At 44.3% G+C, this 13,730-nt stretch overlaps 1 protein-coding gene across 4 annotated transcripts in view; it reads right to left on the bottom strand.

Moving 5' to 3' along the window:
* The window catches only part of sema3fb (sema domain, immunoglobulin domain (Ig), short basic domain, secreted, (semaphorin) 3Fb), a 60,533-nt gene extending 47,693 nt beyond the window's left edge, over window positions 1-12,840 (bottom strand). For 2 of the 4 annotated variants that reach the window (XM_056401310.1, XM_056401336.1), the window contains exons 1-2: window positions 12,358-12,839; window positions 10,333-10,510 (exon numbers count right to left, since the gene is read on the bottom strand). In XM_056401310.1, the coding sequence (XP_056257285.1) occupies window positions 10,333-10,450 (118 nt within the window). In that variant the 5' untranslated portion in view covers window positions 10,451-10,510; window positions 12,358-12,839. Of the gene's footprint in view, window positions 1-10,332; window positions 10,511-12,357 lie in introns of all 4 variants that reach the window. The other 2 variants (XM_056401318.1, XM_056401328.1) reach the window with 2 other exon arrangements.
* Between the last annotated feature and the right edge of the window lie 890 nt (window positions 12,841-13,730).

The raw sequence follows: 13,730 nt of genomic DNA, 5'->3' as shown, positions 1-13,730 counted from the left end.
CACGCCACAACAAAGGCATCAAAGTGCATGCATTGTTTAATGCCTGAGTGCTGTTATGGCCCAAACTCTTCAGCGTGTCTTCCAAACAGCCTCATTTCCCCTCTTACCGAAGGGGAATAGAGGATGACCTCATCACTGACCAGATGAGGAGGAGGACGGGAGCAAACATAAGCATGGTATGGGAGGTTCGGGTGAAGTGCTAACTGCAGTTAACTTCTGAAAGAAACAATGATCAGAATCAAATCCAGGGCAAACTTCTTTCCCTCTGACTTTCTAACAAAGTCACTTGTGTATCTGTTGATACATGTTGGTTTATTGTAGCCTCTGAATTTTTTGGGGGGTTCATATTTTATTTCTTTATTATATAAAGCCAAATTACACCAGATCTGATACGCGATCCATCCAAGCTGCAGTTCGACTGTTTATTCATGCCTTCTGTTCTTGCACTCCCTACATTCATGGCTTTGGGTTCTGATCACTTAATCCACATGTCAGCAAATTACTTCACCATTGTTGGCATGACGTAATGTTTACGTAACTTTTGCAATCACTTGTTTTGCAACTAACAACTATCAAGCTTGTCTTTAGAGACAGATTAGGTGCGAGTGAACTGCAAACTATTTATTTACAAGCTCGTTTATACAACGCATTCCTTTGGTTGCCTAAAATCCTGTGCTTCTTTCATTTGTCAGCTTCTCCTGATATGATGGAAGTTACATTTTACATAGTATGATATTCACTGACCAAGAAATTAGTCATGGAAACGTGTAGAAAATGCAGGGCCTCATGCACAGGCCATTTAACATGTGCAATATTTCTGCCTTGGCTACCAACACAGCTGTACTTGCAACACGCAGTGGATATCAACTGCGCGTGATCTGTGAGTGACACACAATCATTTTCTCACCCAATTCTGAGGTTACAGTTCAGTGCAGCGTCTCAGCTGTGGCGTATTTATTGAGGGACTCGAGGAGAAGAGGTCGCATCACTGGTTACTAGTCTCAGCAGCGTAGGCAGCGAGACACGTCTGAAACTCAATCCCTCACTGACAGAGGGTGAGAAATTATGTTGAGGTTGTAGATCAGAGGGCGGACAGTGGCCTTGACCTCCCCAGTCAGAGTCATGCCCTTCCACTTGACCTCTCTGAGAAACTCCCATACACTTCATGTCTTCAGGGAGCTACACAAGCGTGGAGTCAGGCTTTAAGTAAACCTTCACAAGCACTCTATCTCGTGGAAACTGATCTTTAATCTAGAGCATTAATTGTCATTCAAAAACTGTGAGAAGACTTTTAAATGATCTGCATTTACATTAAAGTCTGACATCCTTACGTAAAGCGACATTCAATATGGGCAACAGTGTAACAACTTTTATTTCAAGAGAGACAAAATTGCAGCAAACAAGTCCAAGGACACGGAACAAAGTATTTCCAGAGAATGTGGATGTGATTCAGAGATTTGAGGGTGATATGAGGTACTTCCTGAGAGGATGACTTTAAAGCCTACAAGCACAAAAAAGGGAGTGACCATTTGGGAGCCGGAAGGAAGGAAAGAACAAGAGCGAACAAGTGATGACTTGGCCTTTTGTAGCAAAGAGCGAGCCTAGCGTCCTCTTGCAGAACGGGGGGGGGGGGGCTGGAGCCACAGGCCTGTATGTACAATGATGCAGATCCCTTCAAAGGCTGGTATTCCAGCGCTGGGCTTTGAATTTGATACGAGCAGCTACAGACAGACAGAGGAGAGAGTGGAGGTGATAGAGGAGAATTTGCAGAGGTTGAAGAGAAGGTGTTCAGGATGTTCACTGGCTACAGGGGAACTGCCCAAACTTGAATATCATCCACATTTTGATGAGATAAATATGAAAAGCTCATTGTCTTCTGATCTACGAAAACACAATTTGTCTGTGAGCAGCTGACTGATGATCGGGGTCTTAACACCTTTGAGTCCTAATTCACTCTGCTTCTTTATAAGTCACACATTTAGAAAAGGTGTCATTACATCCCATTGTAGAGCGTCAACCCTTTATAAAACTTGGGCGCAGCTTTGAGCTGGATCCATGAACGCGTCTTAATCCGTCTGGACCATTATTCTACCTGACACCTTAATCTGCCACAAGAGAAACACTAGCGCTAAGAATATACAGTGTTCAGCCCCAGCGGCAATGCAGAGACAAAGCCAGTCTGAGTCCTCAACCTGTTTATCCAGTCTCCACTAATGCCCTGTTTTCACAGGTGAGAAAAGACACCAAATCCCACAGGAAGTCTTAATTATGCCACCTAGAAAAAGGACCAACCTTGAAGCTTGGCAGGTGTGCTAGATACCCCGTCGCAGGCTCAAGATGAATCCGCTCGCCTGCGGTGTTTCGATCACTATGCCAAAGCCTGAGAACACTGTGTCATTATCTGTTCTGAACAAACGGGAAGTGCAATAACAAAAGATAGTGACTGACAGTTTTCTCCACATCCACTGAAAAGTTTCATAAAGTTTAATCACACCTGACAGGACCCCCACGATGTGGCTGACATGGTCTCCAGCTACCACACTGATAGAAAAACGTTACCCCGGCAGGAAATAACCAAGAGCTGTCTTATTGCTCCGTTTTAACATGTGGAACCGTTTACAGCTCCAATGTGTTTGCCCATATTCTGTTTGTAATGGCCGCTCTGATTCTGTAGTTCTGGCCATTTCATGTAAAGCTGGAAAAGACAAACAATCGTATTTCCATAAATACAAACACATGGAAGGAGATGCTGCACCGGTGGGGAGAAAGTGATTCACAGTATCTGGACAATTTGGCTGGTATTTTCCAGACTGGTGAGGAGGGATTCAAAGGGGGGGGGGGGGGGGGCGAGGGGTGTAACAGATGCATCAACATGCCCGTGAAAGACAAGACGGACAGACAACACTAGGTCCTCAGTCTTCTTGAGAGATGATCTCGGTTTCACCGGAGGCGAGGCACTGACAGAGACCGTAACCCGACTCAGGAGGCTGCCCCACAGGTGAAACCCTGACCAGAGAGGGAACACCACGCTCTCAACACAACATATCCCCCTCTTTCTGCAGATGCTAAAAGAGAGTGGTGCTGCCATGCCAGGAATCCCCAACACCCCCTTAGTCCCCGCACATTTACTGCTGTATCCTGTGCCGAGGGAAGAGAAATGAGAAGGAGAGGGGAGGCGGACTGAACTGCAGCAGGAGGAGCAGGCCTTCAAAGATGAGTTAGACTATATTTAGACGCCACTCTGTCACCTTCAGTTTCCCCTGCCGACTATAATCCCCTGGAGATGTGTAAGAACCTTGTTACCTGCTAACACTTCTGCACCTGTGCACTCAGTTTAGTTTATCCAGCCAACCATTGGTCAGATGTTGCAGAAAGAGAATCCAAGCAGTGATACTACTTCCTCCTTTATCAAACATTAGGACCACCCAGGCTGCCTGCGATACACTTTACAACCTTGCAGACATATGGCATGAGAATCAAGTCGAGCAAGGTGCCAAGCGGCTATATTCTGTAACACTCAAATACAATGACTCGGTTCATGGGCCATCATAAAGAAAGGCTTGTGTGCGTTTAACAGCCATGGGAAGGAAAGGATAAAAGATATTCGAGGAGCCACATCAGCATCAGCGGCGGGTGGGAGGCAGACAGTGCTAACCGTTGGCTGACACAGCGATGAGATGACACCCTGACCGCAATTTTATTTGGAGGGGGAAACTGGCAGCATCAGAGACAGATCACTGCTGGATTCAGGTGCCAACATACATATCACACGTCCGTCCCACACATAACATACCTGACGAGGAGAGAGAGAGAGAGAGAGAGAGAGAGAGAGAATGGGAGCAGCGGTGTCTTCTGTGATACTGGCTGCACATGGATGAGATTTAACAGCTTAGGTTAACTGCTAAAAGCTTTATGGAGATGAATCTGTGCCACATTTAAATGCAAACGTGGAATTCATACGTACTTTTAATCACTGGTGTGTGTGTGTGTGTGTGTGTGTGTGTGTTTGTATCTGTGTGTGTAAAAGGGCTTCAGCAGTTAGCCGATTAGTTGTTTGGCAGAAAATTAATCAATAACTATAATAATCGTTTAAGTTGTTGGTCAAACAGATGTGCCAAAAGAAAAATGGACAGTAAACGTAACGTGCTGAAATAAAACACATAACCCTCATTCTTTTATGCTGTTTAATCTTTGTACCAACCATCACAGAGTGGAGCTGTGCCTTTAAAAGCAGTGTACACAGAATTTGTGTCAGAGCTACATGAAACACTCAAATGCCATCCACACAGATTTATTGAATTCCATCAGACCCCCCCCCCCCCCCCCCCCCCCCCCCCCCAAAACAGCTGTCACAATCATCTTCATTGCTTCATTGCATCAACTGGTCCGGAAATAAAATGTAATCATGGTTCTATCAGTCATCCACCAAACAGGGGGCATGGTTAAGGTTACAGAGGCGCACACACAGGCAGCTAATCGATCGCTGATTCCCAACCTGTCAATCTGAGGCTACGTGACCATTTAACGATTACCTCTGACCAGATAATCATCCCGTGCCTCTGGCGTGGACGAGGACTGCGGCCGGCCACCAATCACATCTCATTTTAGCAACAATTTGCTGCGTGATTTTGATTGAACTGCAATGAAGAGTAGCGTGATATACAACTATGTGCTCAGAAATGCATTTCACTCTGATGTGAAATCAGCTTTTAGTCCTTTGAAAACAAATCCCAGATTACTGCTTTTCAGCAACGGGCTAAAGCAACATGATGTTTTCTGGTCAATTAAACTAATAAACAAGTGAACGCATGCATTTTAAATATGACACAAGCTCCTCTCCATGATACAAACACAGACAGACACACACACACACACACACACACACACACACACACACACACACACACACCTTAGGTTAAAAGGCCTCTGCAGCTCTTAAGCCATGTGCACCACAGTCAGACTAGACCACAGTCTCCTTTTGCTTCAACAGGCACCGACTTCTCTGCACCCACTGGATCAAATTTGTGTTGTGCTTTACACAGTTAAGGATGATGGCTTTTTGCCATGACAGGACCTAACAATCAAGTGACGCTCTTGACAGCTGGATCACAGCAGAGTGCAAGCTGCGCCGGACCAAGCTGCGTTTGCACTTAAACCACCATCACCACCCCGCCGACTGTGTTCAATGGTTAACCACAGTGCTGCAAATGACTGCTGTGTGCCAGCTGAGGGAGAGGAGAGTTTCTACACTAAATATAACCTGGCTTTGCTGCTGTGGAGACAAGCTGAGGTCTGGGACGTGGCCAAAGTAATAGCGGTTTTCAGTCATTACTTTGCTGCCATGGGGATATATGGACTCAGCCCCACCTCACAAACAGTAATTAGCCAAACATCAGCAGCGGTGCCTGACCACTGGGGCAGTGGTTTTGTGGCTTCTGCATGTGGTTCAACAACAACGCTGTAATAATACAGTGAGGTGGAAGGTGTGCCAATGTGCTCGAGGTATCCCTGCAGATTAGATTAGCGGCAGCAAACAGCAGAGCGCCATCAGCGATGGTAACAGCACGTTGCACCGAAAGAGCCTGGATGCAAATTTACCAAAGAAACCACATCATAGTCGCTCAATCAGAAAGTCAATAATTGGCTCCGGCCTCTAAAGTGCATGCTGTCGTAGCTAATCAGGTCAGCGATAAGAGCGTAAGGAAGCTCTGACTGCTAATGTACACCTCAGGAGCTCAAAGAAGAAAGTGACCACTGGAATGTATTGTGTGAGCGGCAGCAATAAGAGTTTAAACATTTACTAGTTTAAGTGACAGGGTGGCGGTGAAGGGGCAAGCACAGAGATGAACTGATAGCAAACTGTTGATTTATCAAAACAAAAACTTCACTGTATGGATCCTCTCCTGAGCTGCTGTTTACCTCACATTCAATCCTCATCTGTCGTCATTCTCACACATTAAAAGCCAAAACACAACCACTGCACAGCACATACCGCAATTAACCCCAAAACGGAGTTTTGCGCTGCCACCCACCCACCCACCCACACAAACACACCCGGCCGCACATATACACTCGCACCCGATATAGACTAAAGACTTTGCTGAGGAGTAAAAATAGGAGCCTGCCGTTAGCCGCTCACAGGAGGGCGTGCAGATGAGAAATATTTGGAAAAATGATGAGCCAGAGACACGTCCTTTCACCGCCACCTGCACTGCCAGCGGTGAGAGAGAGTGTGTGTGTGTGTGTGTGTGTGTGTGTGTGTGTGTGTGTGTGTGTGTGCGGTGGCAAAGCTGACCCACATTCTGGTGTCGTCCCTGTGGATTTGGCCTCATGTGCTCAGAGGGAGGAGGTGGGAGGGAGGGGGCGGGGGGTGGGGTGGGGTGGGGGGTGGGCATGCTGTAATCCTTATGATGTTATGGTATTTAAAAGGACTTTTCATTTGTACTCTCAGACCATAATTCCACTGCTGCAGTTGCCGGAGCAGCAGTCGTTTCAAATTTCATTAACACAGACAGAGAAAAAGGTGAGAGGTGCCCTGTGTTAATTCTCACATGCTCTTTGTAGCATGAGACACGTCTCCGCCCTCAGCTGTGGTTTACGTCTGCGTGGCTTTTCAAAGTGAAAATTTACAATTGTGCAGATTCTTGACCCTGTGGCTGTGTTTACTCTGAACCAGTGTTTACCTGTTGTCTGTTTATCTACGCAGGCTGAGAAGTGGGCTTGTTTAAAGATCACTAAAGATATCACTGAACAGGTTTAATCACCAGTCACATCTTCCGTGTAAACAAGTGCATATGAAGCATAGACAGTGACTTGCTTCGCACTGGAGCAAAGTGATGATTTGTGATTCATTTAAGTGATTGAAGTCGTGGCAGCTGAGACGAGGCTCATGTGTGGTATACGGCCTGAAACCGCGGAGCCATAAGCATGGATTTAGATTTGGATCTGCTTAATGCATGAACTCAAAGATGTCATGGAGGGAATGTGGGCCAACAGCAGTAATGTTACACTCTTTGCAAAACAGGACATGGCCAAAAACCGTCCCCCCGGAGTGCTTTGTCCATTCAGAAAATGTGATGTTTTCTGTACCTCGTGATCAAAAAAAAAAAAAAAAAACTGCACGTATAAATCAGTTGACCTTTTAATGGATTTACGGTACAAAGGCACTTGCATGACTTGGGAGTCTCACGGAGAGGCGACGCTCTCACACAATCCTTTCACATGGTAATTCAGTATTTCACTTCAGAGATGGACAGCTTTACAATTTGACTGCAGAGTCCTGAATGATGGCTTCGCTATACTACAGCTCCACCTCTATAAGTAAAGAACAATCACAGTCACTGAATGAAACACCTACAGGAGTCTGAGGAGTTACAGTGTCCATTATGACAAATAATAGGAGCTGAGCACATTCAGATTAACAGCTGGTGGTGCACATGTCAGTGCCGTTAAATCAAGATGATAATAAAAGATAAAACCTCAAACGACGGAAAACAAAGTAGAAAACGTTGTTTCATGTTTGTATTTGAGGAAGGTTACAGTCGACGTATTGCTCCACACAGCCGGAAGCTTCAGTGGACATTTAAGTCATGTGCTTCATCGACTTCAGAATTAGTCCCTATTCACTTTTCTATTAATCCACAAACTTCTCCAGCTCAGCTTCAATTAAATATATTGACATATTTAGTTTTTTTTTTTTTTTTTTTTGGGGGGGGGTTTCAGTGTTTCCACTCAGATTTTGTTTTTCATGCTCACATTAAAAGTTGAAAAAAAAAAAAAGAAAAAAACGTGGATAGAAACACACCTACGGTCAGAATGAAGGTTTCATTACAAAATGTTGTCATTTAAAAAAAAAAAAAAAAAAAAAACACTAAATGAAAAACTTAAAGAAGAGCATAAATGATTCTGTCTGAACTGAACTACTTTATATATATGATATATCCGTCTGATTTCCCTCTTTCCTTCACTACTATCAGACCGTATTCTTACGTTTCATGCCAGAAGAGTGTGTGTAAACTCAACAGTTTCTCAGCAGTTGCAGGTACAGTGTTTGATATGATATGAGGGTGTGTGTGTGTGTGTGTGTGTGCATGTGTGTGTGTGTGTGTGTGTGTGTGTGTGTGTGTGTGGGGTGGGTGGGGGCCAGACTTCTCAATTGACCTTACAATATCAACTTATTATCTATGGCAGATTTGCTTCGCTCCGTCTCGACATTCTACAAAACACTCCCTTTGCTCATCTGACACTGATTACACCTATTTGCCGTCTAAACCGAGTCAGACTTCTTTCTTCTTGCCAACCCCTTTCTCCTCAGCTCACTCGCACAGAGGACGTGATAAGCCCGGACAAAGTCTACGTCCAAGGTTTATCCCTCAGACTTTACAAACTCTAATCTTGCTGAAATGTGTATAAGTAGATAGAACTCTACCCTCAGAGCCTTATGAGAGTGTGTTGGCTTTTTTTTTTGTTGTTTTCAGTATCACAGAAGGTGTTGTCCCTGTCATAAAAGCTGTGCCAAAGCCAAAGAAAAGCAATTAGGTCCCATGATTTACTCTGCCTGCTTTAATAAGGAAGTGAGGGCCTCCCAGATGGAGGTCATGGTTCTTAACCTCGCTCCTCAGCTACCGAGTTAATCAGCTTGAAACGTGTGTTTAGTTCAGCACCGAGCAAGACTTCAGCTTTATAGCTGCAATTTGAGTTTTTCCTCACAGTGTGACGCGATGCCATAATGATCAATTATTATGAAGAGGGAACTGATAATTAACACATTCTTTCCCTCAGTCTCACATTAAAAAACCTGCAGATTGTCCACACTTGTCGTGGCGTTGTGTTCCATTAAAGTTGCTGATGAGAGGCAAACTGTCTTTCCCAGACAGCTCAAGCAAAAAACTTAACACATCACGATGCATCAGGGGAAGTGCAGCCGGCTTGCCAAGGTAAAGACTACATGGGCCTCTCAAAAAGCAATTAAGGGAGAGAGAGTCATAATATTGAATGGGGGGGGGGCACATTCCTCTGGGAGAGGCAGCAGCAGCAGACTGTGAAATTCATATTGACTGGAGAGGCAAACACACAGGTAAGCAGGAGAGCCGAGCTTTTTCCACCCTGCTTGTCAGCTATAGAATAGAGCCTGTAGTCGCTGCTTTCAAACAGATTTCGGGTGAGGTCAGCCATCCAAAGATGCACCAATATAAAAGCCAGTCTGCAGAAAACCTTACAGAGTACACACACACACACACACACACACATACAAAAAACATAATTTACACAGTTGTCTAAAAACAACACTGCCTTTGTGTTGAGAATGGACTAAAATGATATTTGCAGGATGAAAAAAAAAAAACTGCTGCGCTCTGTATGTGCGCTCACTGATGTGTTAAATCCCACTTGATTAAAGCAGGAAAACGCCTTCAACAATGAACTGTGCCAGTCCACTTAATTAAGTCAACTTGTACGAGGGAGCGCTGGGAAATGGAAAGCAAAGCAAACAGAGGCGCTGCTGCTGCTCGCTCCCTCGGCTTTTCTCTGGATGCTAATCAAAGGCTTGATCTCCGAGCAGGACAGGCCTCGGGGACGTCGCTCTGCTTGGCTGATCCTGGCAATTTGCTCCTTGATAATACGCACCCTCTCTCTCTCTCTCTCTCTCTCTCTCTCTCTCTCTGCACCCCTCAGAACCCGGCAACCCATCTCACCTAATCCGCACAGCAGCTGAAACGCACAAACACAGCCCCCTGAAGTACACGTCTGCCTCACCAGGGAATAATCACATAATGGCCATAGAGTTATTACATGCTCTTTATTATCCCGTCTCCCTTTGTGGCTCCAATTTAGGGATTCCATAATAAAGATGATTGAAGATAAAGACGCTGCGTTTGATTAACGAAAACAATAATCATGTATATTGTTTCTAAATGTGTATGAACAAGACATACATCTTCAATTTGTGCATCTGCTCTGTCATTGTTTGCGTTTTTTTAATTGTTTGCACAGTTTAAGCCAGTGGAAGCATCTGGTGATTATTACAATGCCTGGAGGTCTGAGGGGGGGGGGGGGGGGGCAGCGAATGAGAAGTGCATGATTTGTTTGTGGTCTGCTCTGCGGTGTAACACAAGAGTCTGGTGATGCTCTAAGTTCTTCCTCTGCGAAAACCTTCAGCACTTATCAAAGCCACAATCGCTCCAATTACACGTCTGTCACATCGTCAGTCATTCGCCGAGCAAACATGTGGCAGAGTTTCTGAAACCGGCAGAGAGTATGAGGAGTTTGAAATGTTGCAACACCAGTTGCAAAGCAGGAATCAGAGGCGGATGGGAAAAGGTTCAGGCCTCCTACCTTTGAAGGAGACGAAGACGCGAGGTGCGGCCAACGGGTCGTTGCTCACTGGGTTCCCGAGAGTGAAGCTGGACAGCGCCAGGAGGGCGTGGACCGTCCACAGACCGTCCAGCTGCATGGTCGACCAACCTCCAGGAGCACACAAAGACTGATTTTTTTTTTTTTTTTTTTTTAAACTCTGTAGAGACAAAAAGAAACATGTGAGAAGATGCGTTTTCAACTTTACACTGCAAAGAAAAAAAATAAAATCAGCCGCAATACGTCTGTTTTTATTTATTAATTAATGTGACGTGTCAAATAAGTGGCTCCCAGGGGCCCCCGTCACCACAGGTTTTGGTGAGGCAGCACTGCGGTGTATGGAGATTACAGCCAGACCTCTGGAAGATCCACAAAACTGATGAGTCCTGATGCAGAGGAGCCAAGCATTGAGAGATGTGCACACACTTGCATTTGGTAAAAATTACGTTTGTTTTTGAGAGTGTGACAAACTGATGGAAACATCACGCTGCTGACTCCAGAGAGAGGAGCTTTTCTTCTGCTCCCCTCCACACACCCAAAACACATTCCTGCTCCATGACACCATACGTGTGTGTGCGCTACTCTGTAATTATAGCTTCACCTAATGCCAGGTCATACCACGTCCTCACATGCCAAGGATTGGTGTAATCCAAAATAAAATATTAACTTCTTGCTAAAGGGGTTAGAAATGATGATTAATTCTAACAGGGGCCATTCAACAAGTCCTGGTCTGGGGCTTAATGAATGATAGACACCAGGGAGCGACCACAGTGATCCACACGTACATCACAGATGAGCACAGACACTCGTCTAACAGGTCACACCCCCCCCCAGCCTTGGCTCCTTCATATCCACCCTTGGTCCATCTAACCATGTCCACCATCGCTGCCACCTCCACAGTCCACTCTCCCCTCTGCATTTTCATGTCTGATCAAACTTCTTTTTTTTTTTTTTCACCACCCCACTCTATTCCCAGACCTCAGTGACTGAACATTCCCAGTAGGACCACTCAACAAAATCTTGCCTTTCCTCCCCCATTTCTACAAACTCCTCCACCTCAAACACACCTTCCGAGACGTCGGCGGAGCCAAAGAGTCCTCTGCCCGCTGGGCTGGAGTGGATTTATGGGCATAAGCAGCTGTTTAAACCTCGGCTGTTTACTCTCAATTTGTTACCCATCCAGCTGTTTATTCTGAGACAGAGGCCAAGTCCTTCACACAAGCAGATGAAATCAAACAAGACAGTGGGGATTGTGGAAGACTTTAACTCACATTATACTATAGAGCTAAACAGACCTGCTTTTATGGGAACATCTGAGTCTATCGCATGGCTTCAAATAGCTTTTTATCTTCAGAAGGAACAGCTTCATACAGCCACTGATGCTCTCACTGTGTAAAGTTGCAACATAACACTCCTCCTGAATCCTGCTGGTGCATTCAGTGGACTATAAAGGATCCACTCTGATAATCTATCACGTTTCACAATAATTGAGACAAATAAAAAGCCTCCTCCTGTGCTATAAAAGCTGATAATATGAACAATATGAAACTTTTATTAGTATATTATTATAATCAATATATGTTCTTCGCAAAGAGGAAGGAGGAACAAAATGTATGCACAAATGTTCAGTGTTGCTGAAACGCAACATAGACTGAAGTGTGTGTGTAACAGCCTGCCAGTCTTGGCCACACATGGACGACAGAACTGTAAACAGTCTGGTGCGGTATTAGAGCGCACGGTATACTGAATAGTAATTAAATAAATAGTAATAATGGTTCGCATAGGAATGAAGGCTGTGTTATATCAGTCATTTGATTTGTGGTTTATGTAAATGGTTCATGTTAATATTTATAAGAGGAAATAAAGCAGACACCGGGGCATGCTGCACATAATAAAATAAGAAATTAGACAGGATGCTAACAGATAGGTAACCTTTTGTTTCTGTAATAACAAAACAGATTTAACAGAAAATAATGAATAAAAAAGCAACAATACAAGCAGGCTTACCTTGTTCTTACTGATCTCCGAATATAACTTCAGATCCCACCTTGTAAGTCATTGAACAAACCAATTCCAACAGATCGCTCACTTTCGCCTCCAAGTTGAAATCAATAATAACAATAGAAAATCCCGGTGCGGCTTCTGCCTCTGGACGGTCCCTGTTCAGGAGAGCAGTCAGTCTACCTGCGCACGCTGCGCGGTTATTGGCCCCGGAGTTTGTCAGTGTGGAGGAAGAAACAAAAAAGGGAGAAAATGTTTCTCTAGTTCAATCTAGTGCGAGACCGCGCGGCGAGGAGATGTTGTGGTCGCGCGACCACGATCAACATCTCGTGGGAAAAAGCAGTTGGAAACAAAGTCCCTGTGGTGTACAGGGGTCCAGGCATGCGGCGTGTGCTCCTCAGGAAAGTTAGGCGCTCCTGACTGTAGGGAGGCAGGGCGCTAGCAGGTGGATGCAGAGGCCTATTTGCCATAAACACACCCACAGGGCGGGCAGCGCGGAGCCGAGCCGCCCATCAGCCAGCCGGGGGAGACATGATTTACTGCCGTGTATATCTTACAGCTACACAGCTACACACTGAATCTGTGCACTGTCAGGGAGTCTGTAAAGAATGGACACATTTCACTGAAGTTTTCTTCTTCTCGTTCTTTTTCTGCCCATTATTCTTATTATCATAACAAAGTTTCAATCTTTATAGGTTAATCAGTTGTTAATCACTGATTTACTTTATAGGCTATATCAGTAATAATAGGATAATGATAGGAAAAAATAAGGTTGCCAAGCTATTGGCTGTTGTTTTATTGTTCTGTCTGTTTGCTAATAATGAAGCCATACATGTACATGGGTTTCTCACTTCCTAATAAGTCAGGCCATGCTGTTATAAAAAGTGTAAGTATGTTTGTATGCATGTATGTATGCATATATATATATATATATATATATATATATACACACACATGTTAAAACATGATTTCTAGAGATCCATAGTCAAATAATCAACCAATCAAAGGGATTTTTCACAACCTGACAACCCAGAGGTTGATCTGATTTATGTCTTATAACTGATCTATAAAGTATAAGTTAATATGTTAATAACCATTATTGGAAAGTGCTAATTACATTTTTTTAAATGCTAAATTTACAAAAATACGACCGGTAAGAGCACAATCCAGATCCAATACTGATGCATATGTGGTTTATGTTGTATAACCAACATGTAACTAATTTTTGGGCCATTTATCTATGTTGGGAAATGATTTTCTATTTACAAATTGAGAAGCCATGGAGCAACACTAGTATTCTTCTGGAGTTGTGTACTGGCCATAATGTTATCCAGTGTTATCCAAAACCATATTATTCCTGCGGTTTGGGTTTGCGTAAT

Source organism: Seriola aureovittata, chromosome 2 (genome assembly GCF_021018895.1).
Source record: "Seriola aureovittata isolate HTS-2021-v1 ecotype China chromosome 2, ASM2101889v1, whole genome shotgun sequence".
NCBI classification, from domain to species: Eukaryota; Metazoa; Chordata; class Actinopteri; order Carangiformes; family Carangidae; genus Seriola; species Seriola aureovittata.
This window is presented reverse-complemented; position numbering and strand designations above follow the sequence as displayed.